Here is a 19,618-nt window from a genome sequence, read left to right as displayed (position 1 = left end):
GTTTTGAATTTGTATCAACTAGCCACTTTTTAACTAACACCGTTAAATAATTTAAATGAAATGATAATTTTACACCTAAATAAATTAAATGACAATTTTTATTTAATTTAGATTTTGTAAAATTTTAATAATTATTTTTATTAAAAAATTTTAATTTTCAAATTTTTAATAAAAATGACTGAATTTATTTATTAAAAATTATAATTTTGTAAATTTTTATTAAAATAACTGAATTTATTTATTAAAAAACAAATCTCAAAATTTTAATAATTCAGGGGATTTTTATTAAATCCCAAAATTTTGTAATTATTTTTATAATTATAATTTTTATTTAGATTTTTATTAAAAATAAAAATTCTAATTTTTAGATTTATTTTTTTTATTAAATTTAGGAGTATTTTTATAATTATAATTTTCTTATTTTTCAAAGTTTTTGTAAAATAAAATAATTTTTTAATTTATTTAGGGGTAAAATTATCATTTTATTTAAATTATTTAACGGTGTTAGTTAAAAAGTGACTAATTGATACAAATTAAAAAAAAAGGTGATGCAGAGAGCATGTTAGAATTTTTTAATGGTTGGATGAAAATAAGGCAAAAAAGAAATGGTGCGGTGATTATTTCCCATATATATATATATATATATATATATATATATATTTTAATACAAACGCGTGCCCACATATACGCAAACAAATCAACATTTTATTATATAAAACACATTCAGAACAAATAATATTAACCCATGAAACCGACAAAGTAGAAACTGAAATACACCCGGCAATAACCTCCAAAAACAGGGAAATTGATTGGGCTATTATTGTAAATTAGACAAGTTTTTTGGCTATATCCGTAAATTTACTCATTTTGAATCACTTCCTTCTTCGATTTGCTCACTCTATCTAGTCTCTCATTACCATAACAAAAATTACAAATCTATTTAAAATATTAATTAAGTCGGGAATCTAAATTTATTACAATTATTAATATTATTATATCATTATTAGTAATTTTATAATCCACTTTCGTGGCTCTTCGGCGATCGCATTCTTGTTTTTCCATTCATAAATAAATTATTTTCGTTCGTTTTTATTTAATCAATTACGACAGCATAGTCATTTGTCATTGCTGCAGCAGCCTCTGCTTTTTCTTTCAATTCCTTAACTCATCTCTTAGGTACGATCTCTTCCTTATTTTTTCTGTTTGTTTCCCGAGAAAAACCGTAGGAAAATTATTAATAAATTAACCGAATTAATCATTAAGATCATAAACTTCGGCTTTCGTCCACTTCACTGAGGCTAATTTAGACTACTATTATTCAATCACAGGCAACGAAATCAACATTAACGTTTTATTTCTCTTTCTATCGTTTTCTTCCGCTTTCTCGTTAAACCAAACAGATTTTAAAAATATGTGGGGTTTTTTTTTTTTTTTAATTTGTTCGGTTTAATGATAATGAAGTGATTTTCATTTTCTGATTATCCAGACACAATGTTACCCTTAGCTGCTCTTTTTTTTTTCCTCTTTTTGTTTATTGATAGTTTTATTTAGGTTGTAATTTGTTTGTTTGTGTGGCTTCAGTTGAATTGATTAAAGAGCGATGGCAAGGAAGATGCTTAACGATGGCGAGCTGAGCCAGCCCAATCAAGAAGAACAAACTCATTTTGACTTCGACTTGTTTGTTATTGGAGCTGGAAGTGGTGGTGTTCGTGCTGCTCGATTTTCAGCTAATTTTGGAGCCAAGGTATATGTTGTTATGAGATTTAAATCAGTGAAAGTAAATATTTGTTGTTATTTGTGGACATGGATAGAAAAGAAGACACACTTGTGCTATTTGTTTTGTTTTAGAAATCTCTTCAATTAGTATTATGAAGAATGTCTAGATTCCTGCATATATGAGAATTTAAATTATGCTGATATATGGTAAGAGTTACAACGTTACGTTACAATTTGAGTAGATTCCACCTAGTTGTGGTCTAAGTTATGTTTACTCGTCAGAAGAAGAGAATCAGATTGGCGAGTTTTGTTGCACTCAACTTAAGGAAAACTTTTTTTTTTTTTCCCTCGGTCCAGTTATTGCAATGTCTTACTTTATTCCATTGGTAAAGCTGATTTCAAATGATTTGTTTTGCCAAATTCGATTTCAGTTGGTCTCTGGAAGATCAACTCTACTTTACCTTCTTGGAAATGCTTTTTCCCTTCTCATTGACTTGATTTCTTGTATGTATACACTTGCATTCATAATAGTAATGCACTAAATTATTTTGAACTGATAGTTTCATTATGAAATGGATTGTGCATGTCCCCATTTGGTCTTTTGATTCGTCATAATTCTTAGTATTATTTAAATAAAGTTCATTATGGTTAATTATTGGCTGACCTTTTTTGAATTTCATCTTTCAAGGTTGGGATATGCGAGCTTCCTTTTCATCCAATCAGCTCTGAAGTAATTGGGGGAGTTGGTGGAACGTAAGTTGATAGACTATTGCTTTACTGTCCTTTTCAGTAGCTCACTTGCCATCATAATATTTGTTCTTCAAATCACATCTCAATTTCTATGTTTTCATTTTATATTTCTTTACTTAATTTATTTCCATTTATACTTTGCGGTACCTACTTAACAATATGGCTGAAGTTCTCTCGGTAACTGATGAGCTAGTGGGATATGGTATAATCTGCAATATAGTTTTTACCATTAGTTGGATGATAAACCACTCAGATGCTCTTTGCAGTAATTTTTAAAATCAAGATGGCCAACCTTCTGTTAGCGATGAATTAGATTATCGGACATTTCGAAATATCTCATTACGTCTTAGTTGGATGCTAAAGCAATGAACAAGATCATGTTGTACTGGTTGTCAGAAATCCTTATCATTTACTTCAAATCACCGTGGGTCTTTTATGTAGTTGGACGCCTCATAATAGGAAGTGGGGCTTTTTAATAAAGTACAATCTAAATCGTAGAGCTGGACTATGTGCTAAATAAAGGGGCTCTTGCTCAGGCTTGTGATCTTTAGCATAAGTCTAATCAAGTTGGAAAATGGGAGTTTCTGTTTTTACTTGTTGCAAATGTAATTTCTGATTGTTGTCTCATGGATTGAGAGGCTTTGGGGGTCGTGTATGATCACTTTCAGTCTGATCAAATATAAAAAGGACAGTTTCTATCTATACTTGTTTTTGGAGGAAATTTCTGATTGTTCTCCCTCATGGTACATTGAGAGATTTAGCAAGTGTCTTAGTGACGAATTTTAGGTGTTCTTTTGGTGTCATCATCTTGTGACCATTAGCCTTTTCATGTTGTATTAGTAAATGCTGAACCAAGAATTAGGTGGCTCCCTCCTTCACCCAAAAGAAAGTGATTTGGTGCACTTTAATTGAATTAATTGAGAGACACCTTTCAAGTGGTAAATAGTGGGTGCAGGTACTGATTTTTATATTCATTTTGACTGCGATGGGATGCTGATAAAAAAAAAAATGAGTTACATGTTTGGGGGGAGAAAAATTCTAAGATGAGGTTGACAATGAGATGCAGTTGAAATTTTATAGCTAGATAAATTAATGTATGTTGCTATTGACTCTGAATCATTTTTTTTTTTTTTTTTTTCAGTTTTTCATAGAATGACCTGCAAAATGAAATGGGTAAAGAGATTGAGCATCAGTAACTTTGACTGTCCCGTGTAATGACAATATATGAACAAATATTACTTGTAATTTCTGAAAGTAACTAGAGTTGTGGTAAGTTATGAATGAGCTAGATGTTTTCAAACATTAACGAGATGTGGTTCCTGGCATGAACGTGAGCATTAGTCAATATAAATGTTTCGTTCAATTGAGTATGGAACCCCCCCAAAAAATAATAATAATAATAATGGGAGAATATCATGTGGGGTCTTTTATTTAGGGCTGCTTGCTGGTCTCTGTTGTTAGCAGTGAAGAAGCTTAATTGTGTTAAATTAGGAAAATTTATTTGTGGATATAATTCTTTTAGATATGGTGCTGCTGTCTTTAGGTGAATAATGATTTGTTTGACTTGTTGCTCAAAAGCAATGTTTATCTATTAGATGTTTGAAATGTGATTGATTGTTTGTTGAGTATTAACGGGTAATAATAGTGACTGAAAATTAATTAACCTATAGAAGTAAAGTGCTAATGATCATGATATCTCTCAACTTCTTATTTTTCAGCTGTGTCATTCGTGGTTGTGTACCCAAAAAGATATTGGTCTATGGAGCATCATTTGGAGGTGAACTTGAGGTGAGATGAGATTGTATTTCACATAAGGATTAGATGGTAAACTTTGCTGGGGTTTTAGGGATTGCATAGCTGAAACTGAAGTTCTTTCTTGATAGCAGCAACTAAAAGTCTTTCACCATCCTGCTTTTTTGTTTTATTTTTGGGCTCTCCAGTGGAAAAAGATTCATCTTTATATGGACCTTTAGTAGATGTGATCATCTGCGCCTAAAGATATGTTTTAAGATATATATTTATGTTTTAACACTGGATAATCACATAATAGGAGAGTTTATTTAATATTTTCATGAAATGGATATGAAATTTACTTATGCATTCAATTGGGTCATCAAATTTTGGTTTTTGGTAGTTGCTAAATTTTTGTATTATGTTTTAAGAAATTCTTTTTTTCCCCCCTTTTATATGTTGATTTTAAAGTGATTTGATGATTCTGCTGCTTGTGTTTTAGGATGCAAGGAGTTATGGATGGGAGGTACATGAGAAAATTGACTTCGACTGGAAAAAACTTCTGCAAAAGAAGGTTTGGATTCATTTATTTGTTCAAAAACCTTTGTATTTGTGGTGTCATAGTCTTCCATTACTCATGTTTATTTGCCCAATAATGTTATTTGTTTAGCAACAAGTTTGGAGAATCAAATGAAATTGACAACATCTGTGTTGATGTTAGAAATTAAGTGCAGCTTTCAGTTGATTTATATTTGGATAAAATAGGTTTGTATAAATTTTATATGGATTACGCAAGAGTAAATGAATGTGATGAAGGCCTTTCTGTTTTAATTTTTGTTCTTTTGTGGTTTCTTTGATTCAGTTCTTCTGAGAAAAAAAAAAAAAAAGACAAACTTTTTTTTTTACACACACCCCCCCCTCCCCCCCCTCCCCCCCCTTATGCTACAAGAATGTACATCTCATGGGTTTTGAGGAATGGATTGGCATTAAGTTTACAGAATGTAGTTGTTCCTTTTTTTTCAGTTCATTTATGGTTCAGCTATTATGTTTGGGGTAAATGAGTCATATTAGTGTTAGTCAGAAAGTTTCTCTTACAAAACTGCCTATTTTATACTTTATTTTAGCTCGCATTTTTTTCCCTACCTCTACTTTAAGAATTTTTTTGGTTAATTTTTACTTTTTTTTTTAATAAGTCAGATTAACACATGGATGTAGAATTACTCTTCGTTTTTGTATGTTTTGATTGCTAATTTTTCTTATTTTTTGAAATTGCAGACAGATGAAATACTCAGACTAAATGGAATTTACAAGCGATTATTATCTAATGCTGGGGTAAAATTATATGAAGGGGAGGGAAAGATAGTTGGTCCAAATGAAGTTGAGGTCACACAACTAGATGGCACTAAGTTAAGTTACTCAGCAAAGCACATATTGATCGCAACTGGAAGTAGGGCTCAACGTGCTCCTATTCCTGGCCAGGTAATCTTTTGGTTTTCAGATATCGCATGATTGAAAATTAATTCATCACAATATTCATGCTGGCTGCTTTTTCACGTATTACAAGTAGGTTTAAAATGCGAAGTGATTATTATCAGTGTATATGTTAGTTTTTGCGATGTCATTAAGGATCTATTGCCTCTGTCGCGAATAAATAAAAGCTATAAGCTTTGGAATTTTCTGATATATAGAAACCAGTTCAGTTTGTTCTATGAAATTGCATTTTTGCACCATCAGAAGTCAGGCTTAACGTTTGTTCTTCTGAAGTATTTTTGGAGGAAGCATCTGTACACAAGTTGTTGAAGGAAATTGGATGAATTATGTGTGTACACTGAATCACTCATATCTATATTATCAAACCTTGTTCTGGTCATACTGGATGATTCATGTGAGGAATTTCTGGCAAGCTATGCTACACTTGTACTGTAGTAATGCGGTCATGTAACTGTGTGTGCTAGTGGCCAGAAATTTTTTCTCTTCAGTCAGCAACTTACTTTAAATTTAGATATCAGTAGCTGAATGATTTCAGCTAAGCTGGTGCATAAAGGAAAATTTGTAAATCTTAGTTCTAGCAACAGGCCCACAAGAACTACTGTAGGTGAGCTAAGAGTGAAACTACGTTTCTTTCTGTCTCTCTCTCTTTTAACATATTATTCTGTTCAGTCAGCTTCAGTTTCCGGTTATCTCAATCTGATCTAAGTCATATTGTTTTTTTCCCATATTTTTTGCATCATTTTCTGCACTTGTGAAAATCTTTCTAGTTTGATGGGTAGCAGATCATTTTTTTTTATTCATTGTTCCTTAGTTGTGACTTCTGTTTGAAATATTCAATTTAATTCTATGATCCAGACAAAACTATTTATTGCTTAATGACTTAGATATTGGCATTGCAGACTCTTTTTTCCTCTCTTCATTCATTCATCCTTTGCCTTTGAATTTTTAGGAGCTGGCTATAACCTCTGACGAGGCATTGAGCTTGGAAGAATTACCCAAGCGTGCTGTGGTGCTTGGTGGAGGGTGAGACTACTCTCCCTTAGTCTGTTTTTGTCTGTTTCTTTTACAATTTTTAGTTGCATTCACTTGGCCTGTTGATAATCTTAGATGATTATCCTCTCATGTTATGTAGGTACATTGCTGTTGAGTTTGCTTCCATATGGCGAGGGATGGGTTCTACTGTGGATCTATTATTTAGAAAGGAACTTCCATTAAGGTTATTTTTCATGCTTATGTTCATTTTCACTCTGATGCCAGGCCCTCAATCTTAGAAGTTAGCAGTGAACTTAGATTGATTGTCTTTTAGTATTAGTTACAAGGTGCACTATGCTCTTATTCAGAAATATGAATTCAAAATTTACTGTGGTATCTTAATTTCTTGCTTTGGTATTCAGTGGGTCTGGCCAGTTGGAACTTTGGATCATACTATATCTTGTTATTGGCAAAATTTTGAATGAATCAGGACATGTAGAAAATGTAACCTCTTTTTGTGAAATTGTTAAGTTATCTTTGCACTGATTGATGTAGTTAGCCCCTGGCATTGCAAACTTACCAATCCTTATGAATGGAGATGTGAACCATGTCAGAGTAAGGTGGTGTTTATTTGATAGCTGAGTTTCAAAATATTCTTTGTTTTTTGGCCTCATAGTGGAGAGCCCACATATTGTTTAGCTTGTGAATAAATGTAATGGGTATGCAATTGACAACGGGCACTTTCCCTTTGCCTTTTTCTGAACTGTTTCCTTTAATTTTTTTTTACTGAAATAAAACAGTAGCTTTTTTTTTTTTCCAATCTTATATTTTGGATGATAATTAGAAGTTATAGACTTGCTTTTTCATTTCCTATATCATGAGAGTATTTCTTACTGAGTCTGGCCCTTCCATTCCTTCTTGTTATAAGGATATTCTGTCTGAACTTTTTGTTTCCAACACTCTTTACTTTGTCGTCTGCAGAGGGTTTGATGATGAAATGCGGGCAGTAGTTGCCAGAAATCTGGAAGGGAGGGGAATTAATTTGCACCCGAGGACTACCATAAAGGAGGTACTTATTGGAATTCTCTTGATTCACTAGGCTCCTGTTTATTTTTCTAAGGATTTTGTCATTTGTTATCATCTTCTTAATATTATACTTTTTATTTATTTAATATGATCTTATGCTGATAGCAATATCTAATCTTCAGTTGATTAAGTCAGAGGAGAGTATAAAAGTTATTACAGATCATGGTGAAGAGATTGTTGCAGATGTTGTACTCTTTGCCACTGGTAAGTACCTTCACATATAGGAGTAGAAATACATCTGAACAATTCTTCAATGCTCATTCTAAAGTAGGCTTGTTATTACCTTTCCATTTTGAAGATTCTGGCCTTTTCTTCATGTATTCATCTGTCAGGTTTTTTCCTCATTTTATTCGCAAAGTGTCCTCTCTCCTTTCACTTTACTTATGAAACATGCCCATGCTCACAAACATTATCATCTTCCTGATGGCATTTGTTTCACGGATGTTTGACTAAGTCCTCTCCCACCCTATACACACATATTCACATGCTTTTGTACATATATATGTATCATCTCCTTATGTGCATAACAGCATTTCTTTTTTAGGACGGCCAAAAATTAGATCTTTGGTGTGCATGTCTTTCTGCTTATTGTTCTTTCAGTGAAGTAAGCCAAAGTCTGTACTACCTTAAAATGAAAAAAAGTGATTGAATTGGTTATCCTAGTATCCAGTTAAATTTTCATTGCTGTATGCGGACATTCCTTTTTGGATTACCCAAATTTTCTTTTTAAATGAAGTTCCATGTATTTTCAAGTTTATGAATTTTACAAAAATGGGGAGTGCTGCTGACCTCCCTTGCATTAATGTTCTTTTTATCTGTATGTCCTGTACTGTCACATAAATTCACTCAAACATGAAAGTGGCTTTTCAGAAAAATCAAAAAAAGGAAAGAACAAGAAAAAGTTTGTTTAACTTGTTTCTAGAAAATATCAGTAAACTTTTGCATTTAACAGGCAGGGCACCTAATACAAAAAGGTTGAATTTGAAAGCTGTTGGTGTGGAAGTTGATCAAACAGGAGCTGTGAAGGTCACTTCCTTACTCTTCTGATATTCCTTTTGCTTTATTCAATGTTTGTGACTGATCCAATTCATTTTTCCTCATGCATCTGTTTGTTTATCTGTTATTCTGAATTATTTAACTCTGAAATTTTATCCAGCAGTTCCTTTTTCTGTGTTTTGAGCCCTGAGCTGGCTCCATGCAGTGTGAACAACTAATTCTAATGCGGAACTGCAATTTTTTTTTTTAAAAAAGAAAAAATCTTTTGAGGTCACAAAACAGACAATAGCTGGTTTGTTAATTATAGTTGTTCTGAGTATATCCATAGTGTTTATTGCTATATATGGTGCAAGACTCAAAGATTGCATGAAATGGTTGCAATGCTGATCTGTTAAGAAAAGGAGTGGGTAAATTATTTGAATCATAATATCAGCGATGTCTTCCCCCCTGATTTTCTTGCAGGTGGACGAGAACTCACGCACAAACGTACCTAGTATATGGGCTGTTGGTGATGTAACTAATCGAATGAATCTTACCCCTGTCGCCTTGATGGAGGGAACATGCTTTGCAGTACGTTTTTCATGTGCATTCTTTCAATTTAATATTATTTGAAATTTTAGTTTTTATTTGGGCTCTCTTTTTGGCATGCATGTTAATTATCGTATGTCATTCTGAAATATTATATTGTTACACTTCCTGCAGAAAACTGTTTTTGGTGGACAACCCTGCAAACCAGACTACAGGGATGTACCCTGTGCTGTATTTTGGTAACAATTAGTTTCTTTTTCTCTTTCTTTTCTCTCTTTTCTCCCTCCCTTTCTCTAACATTTACTACTTACAATCACTTTAGCCAAACTTTATTGAAGTTAATTAGATCACACAATTTTATTTCAAACTCAAGTGTTTCAAACTCAAATGGTCTCTCAACTCTTAAGCTATTTGTCATTTTTCCCTCTTCCAGACACTTCGCTTGTCAGATGATTTTTGCACCATAGATTTAGCCTTTAGCAAAACGTAATGTTTCTGGTCAACTACTTGAGAGGCTGTTAGTAACCATAACTAAATTCTGATGCATGTCAATCAAAGGAAGGCTTATCTTTCATTATATATTTATATTCAATAATGAAGAAAAACATGGTAAATATTCTTGTTGTGCATTGCAGGCTTGTACAAAGTGATTGCCTAAGTGGCAATTCCCCATTCTCCTCTCATAGCATCCCCTCTCTTTGACTTCTTGATCTAATAGGATGCCATTAGTTTCATTTTAGTGGTTTTGTCATTTTACACTCTCACGCTTTTGCTTTAAGTAATTTCATTTTGATTTTTCTTTCATATCTCAAATATCCCTTCCATATAAATTGAGAGTCAAAGGATTATAAAAAGGGAAGTACTTTCCTGTGGTTATAGTATGGTGAAGCTCTCAAATTTTCAATGTATTAACTTCTCCTCTCAGATTATACCAATACATTTACAATGTATTGATTTCTTCTCTCTAATTGTATCACTTTTAACCTCTGGATGTTTAACAAATGGTGTAATTTTAAACTAGAAAAGCGCAGGGCAAATTGCTTCAATTGAAAGTGCAAGGGTTGAAAATCTCTAAGAAAATGAAAAAGTTCTTTTTAGTTTCTTTTCTTCTGAGACTGACGGTTTCGCCTATTGCAGCATACCTCCTCTCTCTGTAGTGGGTCTCAGTGAGGAGCAGGCCATAGAGCAAGGAAAGGGTGATATCCTTGTTTTCACATCAAGCTTCAATCCCATGAGGAACACTATCTCTGGGTATGTATGGTGAATTGAGATCTCATTTCAATAAATTAATATTAAAATCTTACAATGGATCAAATTGCCAAGCTATAGAGAATAATATGCATCAAAGAAGTGGGGTTAAAAGCCTCTTGAATGAGAAATCTTTGCTAGTCAGCATTTGTTTTTGGCTCCAGAGAGTCCCTGAGATATCAATAATGATATTGGTATTGGGTTTTATGATAAACACAGCTTGCACATTCCATAGAAATAGTTAAGCTGAGAGGTCGCTGGCTTATGAACTCGTAAGATCTATTCTTCCTTTGCATGAGGAAATATCAACTTCGTATCTTGTGAAAAAGTAAGACAACAGGTTAAGGAGTGACAGATGACCCCTTCAAAATTTATGTAAAAAATAGCCTTGATCATGTGGATCTGCTGTTATGGTCTTTGAATGTACTGGGGTTACGCTTATTATTTTGACTTATTTAATAAATTGGTTGTCAGCAAGGAAATTGAGGAAACTTATGCTGTTTATATTTAGTAAATTGGTTGCCAGCAAGAAAATTGAGGAAACTTATGTATGTTTATCCCTATGAATTCTATTGATTAGTGCTATTATTTTAATTGATTTTAACCTTTTACTTATGTTTTGTAGAATGCCAGATAGTTCTGCATGCAGTTCTTATGTATTAATGTTTGGTCTTTGACTGTCTAAAGTTAATTTTTGTATATTTTGCTATTAGACGGCAAGAGAAGACAGTAATGAAGCTAGTGGTGGATGCCGAGACGGATAAAGTTCTTGGAGCATCAATGTGTGGGCCAGAAGCACCTGAGATATTGCAGGTATGATCGTGCTTTTGACTTGGTTAGGTTGATTGCTTGGACATAAATTTCCATTTTGAGCTTCCTAAAATACCCTAAATAGTGAGATGAGATTCATTTTGATAGTTAATTATAATAAATTTTGGTAGTTAATAAGAATAAACAGTCATCTTGTAATAAATAAAAGGGTACTTTTGGTTATGTAATTTGATGGAGAGCGAATGATTACTACTTGCATAGAATTTTAAGAGGATGGTAGTGATTTTGGCGGACATTGTCAGAAGAGTTCTGAAATTATTCCAAACATGTTTGTCATTTGTCAATAATCCTTGGTGTGGTAAAGTTCAAAACTTTGAATTAGCAGATCCAATGAAATTTTGTGACTCAACGACATAATTCTTGCTAGAAAATGTTCTATTAGAGGGTAACCTTACCACATTTAACTTAATGGGATTATTGGTGTAAATATCCTTGACAATTGGAGGGGGATCTACAAGCGGGACGAGTTCAGAATGGAAGTGTATATAATATAAATAGATTAGCTTGCTTACCCCAGTTCTACAGTGTAATTTTCAATATCATAGATTAATCCAATTTCCACTCTCGCATTGCAGTTGATCTATTTCTAGTCTGCGGAAATAGATAATCTCCATACAATAGATTATATATAAATTGCTAAATGCATCAGATTAATTGGCATGGTATTATGTTTGTTGAAAATTCTTTTGATATGCATGACACCAAAACAATGTACATTTGGCCAAATGAGGAGGCCATTAAAATGATATTTTTGACAAATCCATAAATGTCTGCAGATAAACATATAACAATTTGGATTATATCTGATATAGTTCTTGATTTACTATAAGATCCATTTGGAGCAAGGTAAACTGCCCTGGTTTTAGGCTTGGAGGCTTGTTAGGATCATCCTGTCTAAGATTTGTTGTTAATTTTTGAATCATGGTATCAAATTGGGGGTTTCTGTTCACAGGGTATTGCTGTTGCACTGAAATGTGGAGCTACGAAGGCACAATTTGACAGCACGGTATGCTTGATAGGCATAATTTATATGTTTGCATCGCTTCCTATAATGCATATTTTCCTTGATAGGCTCTAAACATATATCTCATTTGTTCTTTGACTTGACCTTTCTCATTTGTTCTTTGACTTGACCTTTGACATGATGTGACCAGTTAGATTTGAAGTAATGGTGTGGGGAATTCAAATAGTGGTGTCTTTGAAATGCAAAGAGTCTCAAAATGGTGTTACCTATAGAGTAACTTCAATGAATATTGTGCATGAGTTAACTATGTGATCGTGTCAGCATTGTGAGGAAGAGTGTGGATGAATTTCCCCAAACTAATGGAATGATCCCAGTTTGTGATAAATTTTTGGTTTTAAGTCGTTGCGTTTCACTGATGACAAGTCCATATCACTTTCAACAATTTTTGGGCTCTTAGTACTATTATTGGTGGCTATGTTACTGTTAAAGTAATTAATGATGGCTCTACAGGTGGGAATACATCCTTCCTCTGCTGAGGAATTCGTGACCATGCGGTCTGTGACGAGACGTGTTGCTGCCGCAAGCAGCAATCCAAAGACAAATCTGTAAGGTTCAATCAAATATCAGAGAGGAAGCGGGTTTGATATTTATACTATGTTGGAACATTATTTGCTTGAATATAGGTATTTCGCATTTACCAAACACAGGAAAAAAGGGGGGGAAAATGCTGGTATAGCAGGAGTAGCCCAGTTTTGTGGTTTTTATTTTCACCTAAATAAAAGTTTCATCTTTGAAAATATTGTACAATGGTTTTCATTCTGATGGTGCAAACAACAATGTAATTTTATTCCTTATCTTCGTATCTTTTTATTTGAATAATATCTATAGTGTCCTTCTGATTCTCATGATCATTCGGCGGATGCCAGTAGTCGAGTTTGGTCTTTCCTGAATTCCACAAGTCACACTAATGAGCTTGTTGCATTATTTATTCAGTTTTATTTTCATTTGGGTTTACCCTTCGATGGTTAAAGGATTATATTCCTCATGTTTTTACTTTTTGTTTTCTACCGAAGTTCCAATCCTTTGATGAAACCATCACATAAGGTCTCCCTATTTCAAGATTCTTCAACGAGGTTCATCACTCTTCATAATCATTTTCATGACTAACTCCTATGGCGATTTGTTGCTGCGAAATGCAAACGGTTATTTTATCTTTTGAAGCCTCTTCGACTGTTCATTGTTCACAAGAATTATCAACTTGTCTTATCAGACTGAAGAGAAGTGCATGGTTGATATCACTTATTGCCAATGTCTTCAGAGATTGTATTTGTAACATCTGACTCCAGCAAGTCTCTTCTTAAGATGCCATCACAGTTGGGGATAAGCTAATCCCAAATTAGTTGAACCACACCATCCAGATGATGCTAAATTGGTTGAAGAAAAGCCCTGAAGCTCTTGAGTTGACATAACCATACTCATTCTCTCTCTGTTTGTGCAAATGCGGCTATTAAATATAGTTGATTGTTTGTGTTTTTTTTCAAATTATTCCTCGTTATAAGAAGGTGAAACTGAACAAACTAGGGTGTATATCGACAAATATAACTCATTATGAAACATATAATACTGCAAGCCACTTTGGAACCTAATGAGATAAAAATTGAAGGTCGATTGGCAATGATCAATCCAAATTTGATTATAATATTTACTGAGCACTTGGTAGAATAGTAAATGATGCATGATTGCAAAACTTGAATTCTGATGGCTACAACATTGAATTTGAACGGCCATCTCTTAGCCGCCGGGAAATTATTTAAGCACATATACACAGCTTAGATATCATTAGATATCATCATTGCTATCTTTATATCATGTATCATTGGCTATGATAAACCTATTGTTCAAAAAATGATATTACATGCATTAAAAATGTTGTTATGCACATTAAACCACGGCTTTTCCTTCACAAACGTCGCAAATTGTATATCCAAGGCCCTCGCAATAAGGACATTTCATTCCCTCATCTACCCATTCTATAAACTGCATCACAGAACTGACTCATATGAACCAAATCTTGACGAACAATAACGACAGCATTGAAACATACAAAAAAAAAAAAAATTGAGAAAAAATCCTTGTACCTGTGGTTCAATGTTGGGCTCTCCCGTTCCATCACATTCTGTGGGGACAAGAATAAAAAAAATATTTTTTAAAAAAAGATTTGCAGGCAAGTTGGGTTACATGCATAAAGTTGTTTTGTAAATTAAATAACCTTGACCTACAGGTCATGCCCGGTCATGGTTAATTCCGTCGGACAAAATAATGACCAATATAACCAACAAAATTTAATCGCAACTGAAAAACTTAACATCACCTAAACTGTTTCAAAAAGTGATTTGGACACTTCCATTGATTAGGAAACTTGTAAAATATTTAGCATAGTTAGAGGTTTCTGTATTATAAGAAATCCTGCTTCAGAAGCAAGATTCTTTATCCCGTCCTCTGATAGTTTCATGATTTGAATTAGTTTTGACTAAAGCTGTGATCTAATTCTTCTAAGACAGTATCTAATCTATGTTCTTTCTTCATCTCCAAAACAAAAATTTATTTATTCAAAATGGAGATTCAATCTGAGCAGTGACAAAAGTACCTAGGCACATCAGACGGCCCTCCCCACGACAAGTAAGACACTGGGTTGTGGCTTTCTTGGCTTTGCTTCCAGCATCTTGATTACCCCTGCCAGCAAGTCTAGAGGGTTCTTCCCACCGATTCTCTCCAAGTAGGAAAACTCGCCTTTCAGATAAATCAACTTCTGTTGCACCTTCTTTCACAACTGTCTGCTTAATTTCCGAGATTTCAGTAATAGAAGCAATTGGAGCTCCATTTGTGCCTTCCTGAAAGACATTAAAACTTAATGAACTCAAGTTCGTTCAGGAAATTTCAAAACTTCTAAGGCAATTTTCGGCTACTTTATATGCATATTTATCATGCCATCAGCTAACTATATAGGGCAACTAAGAGAAGGAAAACAACTATTAATGAATAATCAGAATTTGCTAATATCTACAGCTGGTTGTATCAAGTGTGCACTTAGCATCCACAACAAAATTAATCAACACAAACCATTAGACTAAAAATTCACAAAAGAATGCATTTTGGATTTCCATTTCCCCCCTTTCCAGAATGCATATTAAAATCAAGAGCAAATTTCATTATTATCCCCCAAGTTTTGGCTTAATTATCAGCCAGGAAAACTTACTAATAGGCAGAGACCTTCAGCCCTAGGGCAGGATTCTGGTAAATTATAAAATTAGAGGGATCTAATGGAGATTTATGACAATTTTCAAAATTCCAGGACGAATTTTAGAATCAACATGGTCTACCTATGTTTACAGAATGTCAGGAGTGGTCAATGAAACACAAAATCCAAGTTGGGTTTCTAACTTCAACGATGTAAGTAATATAACTAAGGTTTCGCACCAAAACATTTCTATCTAATTTCTTTCGGTAGATTAGATAATAGCATTGTGATTCAAGTTGAGCTTCTCAATCCTAATGTCTAAGCAAAATTCTGAGACAGCTTAAGACGTGCATATGAGCCAACTTCTTACACTGTTGTCAGCGAACTACAGGTTCTCAATCCCCTGGATGAATCAGCTGTACATGTTCTATTTTGGAGGTAGTGTCCCCTATGGTATATGCCATTTCAAAATTTAACCAGATATACATAGATAAAATGATTAACAGAAATACAGCAACACAATCCCCCTCTTAAGAGGGGGCTCTATTGGTTGGTAGGGATATTTTCTGTTGCACCAAATTAGCAGACACGAATAAAATCAAAAGCATATCTGCGCAAACATGAATCCATAAATTAAAATAGAATGGCCTGATTGGCATATTAGCTAAAAGCACACAAATCACATTGAAGCTGTGCAATTAAAAGGCGAATTCACCAACCAGATAAGCAAATGATCCAACAAAAACACACAAAAGTCATAATCGCTAGGATGTTGGAAACACTGTAACTTAACCTTACCTTCGGTGGAATAGTCTGAATGATTCCTTTCTGATCAGCATTCATGTTTGTGTCATTATCTTCGACTCGATGCTCCATATATAAACTTTCAAGAAGTTCTGAAGTCATTATTCCATCTTCAGTGACACCCATTGCTGCCTGCTAACCAAATATGATCTAATAAGTAATAATTTCACAGATATTGCAGTATATTGGGAATGTTGTTGAATTTATGGTAATTTTGAGGATTTTGCATCAGCTGTGTGATATAACCTTTGGAAAAATTTACAACTTACTTGCCAAGTCTTCACAGCACGTTCAGTTCCAGTCGAAAAGCTAGAATACTCCATGTCCTCCTCGCCTGAGAAAAATCCCAACTTTAGCAATTCTTCCTGTCATGGTCAAACCATGGAGCAAATCAAAACCTATGACACATCCACTTTCAAAATCATTAATACAATTACTTATGAACAAGTACAATAGGAAAAAGAAAAAGAGAATGGGAAAGACTTTAAACTAAATAACCTGAATTTGGTATCAAATTTACACCCAATATATAAAGGATAGACAACTGCCTATAGTTAAAAACCTAATACAGATGATCAGGAATATATATTAAATGAAAACACTTGAGAATAATAGAAGTATACAGCAAACTTTCAACATGTCACCTCGATCCAGGAAGCTTCATATCAAAATTGAATTAAAATTAGTACCTGAAAACAACATATGTGATAATCAAGGAATGTTGACATAGATTTCTACAAACAAAAGAGGTTCAATTTACATCAAAATGCATTTAATTTGTCAGCCTTGTTCCCAGAAATTTAATACAACTTTCCTGAATGTTACTATCTAAATTGTCAAATAGCTTCATCAATTTTAAGGCTTCAAATTCAACTATTAAGACTTTTAGATTTCTTTCATGTCTTCCAATCATTTTTTTCTTCTGTTTTGATTTATATTTTGTTCCATGCTAGAAGCTAACCCTTGAATATCAACACCAATGCTTTTGATGCTGAATCATGGATATTAATGTCCAGAACTTAGAGCCAAAGAAGCCCTTCCATTGCAGGATCTTGAAATGTTGATCTCAAGCATGCAATAAGTTCACTAATCTCAGTCTTCACTCTCTGTCTAACAACCTATCCCTCCCTACTAATCCACTCCCCTAATTTAGATATTTTAACCCATTAAAAGGCCTTAAATCCAAAATGACATATGTCGATGCTTCAACTTTGCTGAAATATGAATATCAGACATGATGTGAATGCCAGGCAGCAAAGTATCCACCTTTAAGGATTATTAATTAATTTCATCAAAGAGTTGTGCTCATTCCTTGCAACACAATTAAACAAACCCTGCAACCCAGATACCTCATTATATCCTAGTAAATTGTATGTCTGCATCAATACAATTAAACATACACTCTACACAATTCTAAAACAATAATTAAAAAAAAAACTCGCCTTTCCAAAAATGCTAAGCACACCTGCATCGCTTTGACATCTTCTCCTTCACTGCCTACTCTCAATGCCTTCCTCTTCTTTTTCTCACCTTCCAAAACCTTAACCACTTCCTTTTGTTGTTCCTCTTCTTCAAATTTTTCCTTCTCGGCTACTGTCGCTCTCTCTGCAATCATATTTTTCTCCTTCAACATCTGCTTCAATAAAACAAACATTCATACCTTCATTTAAACTAATATCAAACTCAGATCATTAATCCTAGATATCAATTTTATCTGCAAAGTTGCCCCCCCCCCCCAAAAGAAAAAAAGAAAATCATTTTTTTCTAAAATAAAAAAGAGAAATTGTAAGTGAATTTGAAAATTTTAATTTCCAGAATCATTCTATTAAAAGCATAACTATATTTAAAAATAGTCATTTTTTCACAATATGTCTTTTAATATATATATATCAAATACCTTAACAAGATTACAATATTCACCTGTAACAAGCCGGCGATGTTTGATATGGTATCGGAAACAGAAACGGAGGCTCCATCACTTAAATTGCGATTCTCTAGAGCTTTAATTTGCAATTTAAGCTCCGAAATCTCGCGGAGCAGCGACTCGCGCTCGCGGATCCACCGCTGCTCCTCGCGGAACCACCGCTGCTCTTCGCGTAGCCAGCGCTGTTCCTCGCGGAGCCACCGGATTTCTTCATGATCCGAGCTCGAAGAAGTGGCGCGGATTGGGAATTTGGAGGCTCTGGAAAATGAGATGAGGAGAGGAGGACTACATGTCGTACGATGAAGGTGAAAGGAAAGAAGAGGAGGATTGAGAGAGAGAGGGATAAGAGAAGACGACATGTCGGTGAATCGAGATTTGATGGAGAAAAAGTGCAGAGACTAAAGACGATGAAGAAAAAGAAGAAGAGGAGGAAGAAGATAATTTGCGTTAAATGTTTGAACCACACGATTCTGTTACATGTGGCGGGAAGCTAATCTACGGTAGATATTTCAGAACTATTTATATTTTATTATTAGGTCCTTGTAATTTGTAAAATATCAATGAGATCCAAAAATTTTAGTACGCGCCTCTACTCCTAGGCTGCATTTGGCGGCTGCCTGGTGGGATAAGGGCAGGACAAGATTAATTTTTAAGATTAAAATTTTAATTTCATCTAAAGTTATATTTGGTTGTCTATTGATCTAAAAACTTTAAAACTGTTAATCCTTTTTTCTCATAAGTTAGATCAGATAAGGATAAAAGTGCAAGCTATAGTCTTTTTTCTTCTTTTCGTTATGACAAAAATAAAAATTAACTCAAAAAATTAAATCTAACTCTCACATTATCCAAAGGTTAAAAATTTTTAAACCCTTATAATTTCATGTTAAATCCTTCATGATTATAATTTCAAAACACGCCTCTATTTATTAAAATTTAATTAGTAGTGATAATTAACAATTAACAAGAAAGATTTGTTTACTTATTTATATTTCTAGTAACTAGGGCAAAAACTGTACATCGAAGCTAATATTTCTGTGATATTTATGGATTATTATTAACCAAATCCTTGTAAGTTTAAAAATACCAACAAATACATAAATTTTGCTCTTCTACGAAAGAGGTCCACATCATGGAAAAGGAAATGTAACTCCATTTGAGAACTGTTCTTGGATTACTTACAGGTTCAGGTCGATTTTATATCGGCCTCTTCATTCAGACTTTGAAAAAATTAAAACTAAAAAAAAAAAAAAATTGAAAAAAAAAAATTATTGTAGTTTAGAAGTTGGAGATAAGATATTAGAGGAAACTAAACAGAATGTAATTTCATTCTACTAACTTG

The 19,618-nt window shown here is 33.6% G+C and overlaps 2 protein-coding genes across 3 annotated transcripts; one reads left to right on the top strand and one right to left on the bottom strand.

Annotated features, from left to right (window-relative positions):
* The first annotated feature begins 950 nt into the window (after nt 1–950).
* LOC102614323 (glutathione reductase, cytosolic) lies at nt 951–13,209 on the top strand. Its single transcript, XM_006493645.4, has 17 exons — nt 951–1,176; nt 1,582–1,744; nt 2,405–2,469; nt 4,185–4,254; nt 4,700–4,771; nt 5,473–5,676; nt 6,638–6,711; nt 6,821–6,904; nt 7,642–7,729; nt 7,869–7,950; nt 8,699–8,772; nt 9,205–9,312; nt 9,445–9,509; nt 10,408–10,521; nt 11,232–11,331; nt 12,302–12,355; nt 12,824–13,209. The coding sequence occupies exons 2-17, from the start codon at nt 1,601–1,603 to the stop codon at nt 12,920–12,922; spliced, it is 1,497 nt and encodes a 498-aa protein (XP_006493708.2). The 5' UTR covers nt 951–1,176; nt 1,582–1,600; the 3' UTR covers nt 12,923–13,209.
* Nucleotides 13,210–14,030: 821 nt separating this feature from the next.
* On the bottom strand, nt 14,031–18,753 carry LOC102613832 (protein disulfide isomerase pTAC5, chloroplastic). Of its 2 annotated transcripts, none has more exons than XM_006493643.4 (7): nt 18,276–18,753; nt 17,821–17,988; nt 16,625–16,720; nt 16,350–16,490; nt 14,961–15,204; nt 14,452–14,489; nt 14,031–14,350 (listed from the first exon to the last, which is right to left on the bottom strand). In XM_006493643.4, the coding sequence occupies exons 1-7, from the start codon at nt 18,636–18,638 to the stop codon at nt 14,255–14,257; spliced, it is 1,146 nt and encodes a 381-aa protein (XP_006493706.2). In that variant the 5' UTR covers nt 18,639–18,753; the 3' UTR covers nt 14,031–14,254. The 2 variants fall into 2 exon arrangements, with proteins under 2 accessions (XP_006493706.2, XP_006493707.2); XM_006493644.4 differs by having other exon boundaries at nt 16,350–16,487; nt 18,276–18,752.
* Nucleotides 18,754–19,618: the final 865 nt, after the last annotated feature.

Source organism: Citrus sinensis, chromosome 9 (assembly GCF_022201045.2).
Source record: "Citrus sinensis cultivar Valencia sweet orange chromosome 9, DVS_A1.0, whole genome shotgun sequence".
NCBI classification, from domain to species: Eukaryota; Viridiplantae; Streptophyta; class Magnoliopsida; order Sapindales; family Rutaceae; genus Citrus; species Citrus sinensis.
Note: the sequence above shows the minus strand (reverse complement) of the source record. Positions and strands in the feature narration are given on the sequence as shown.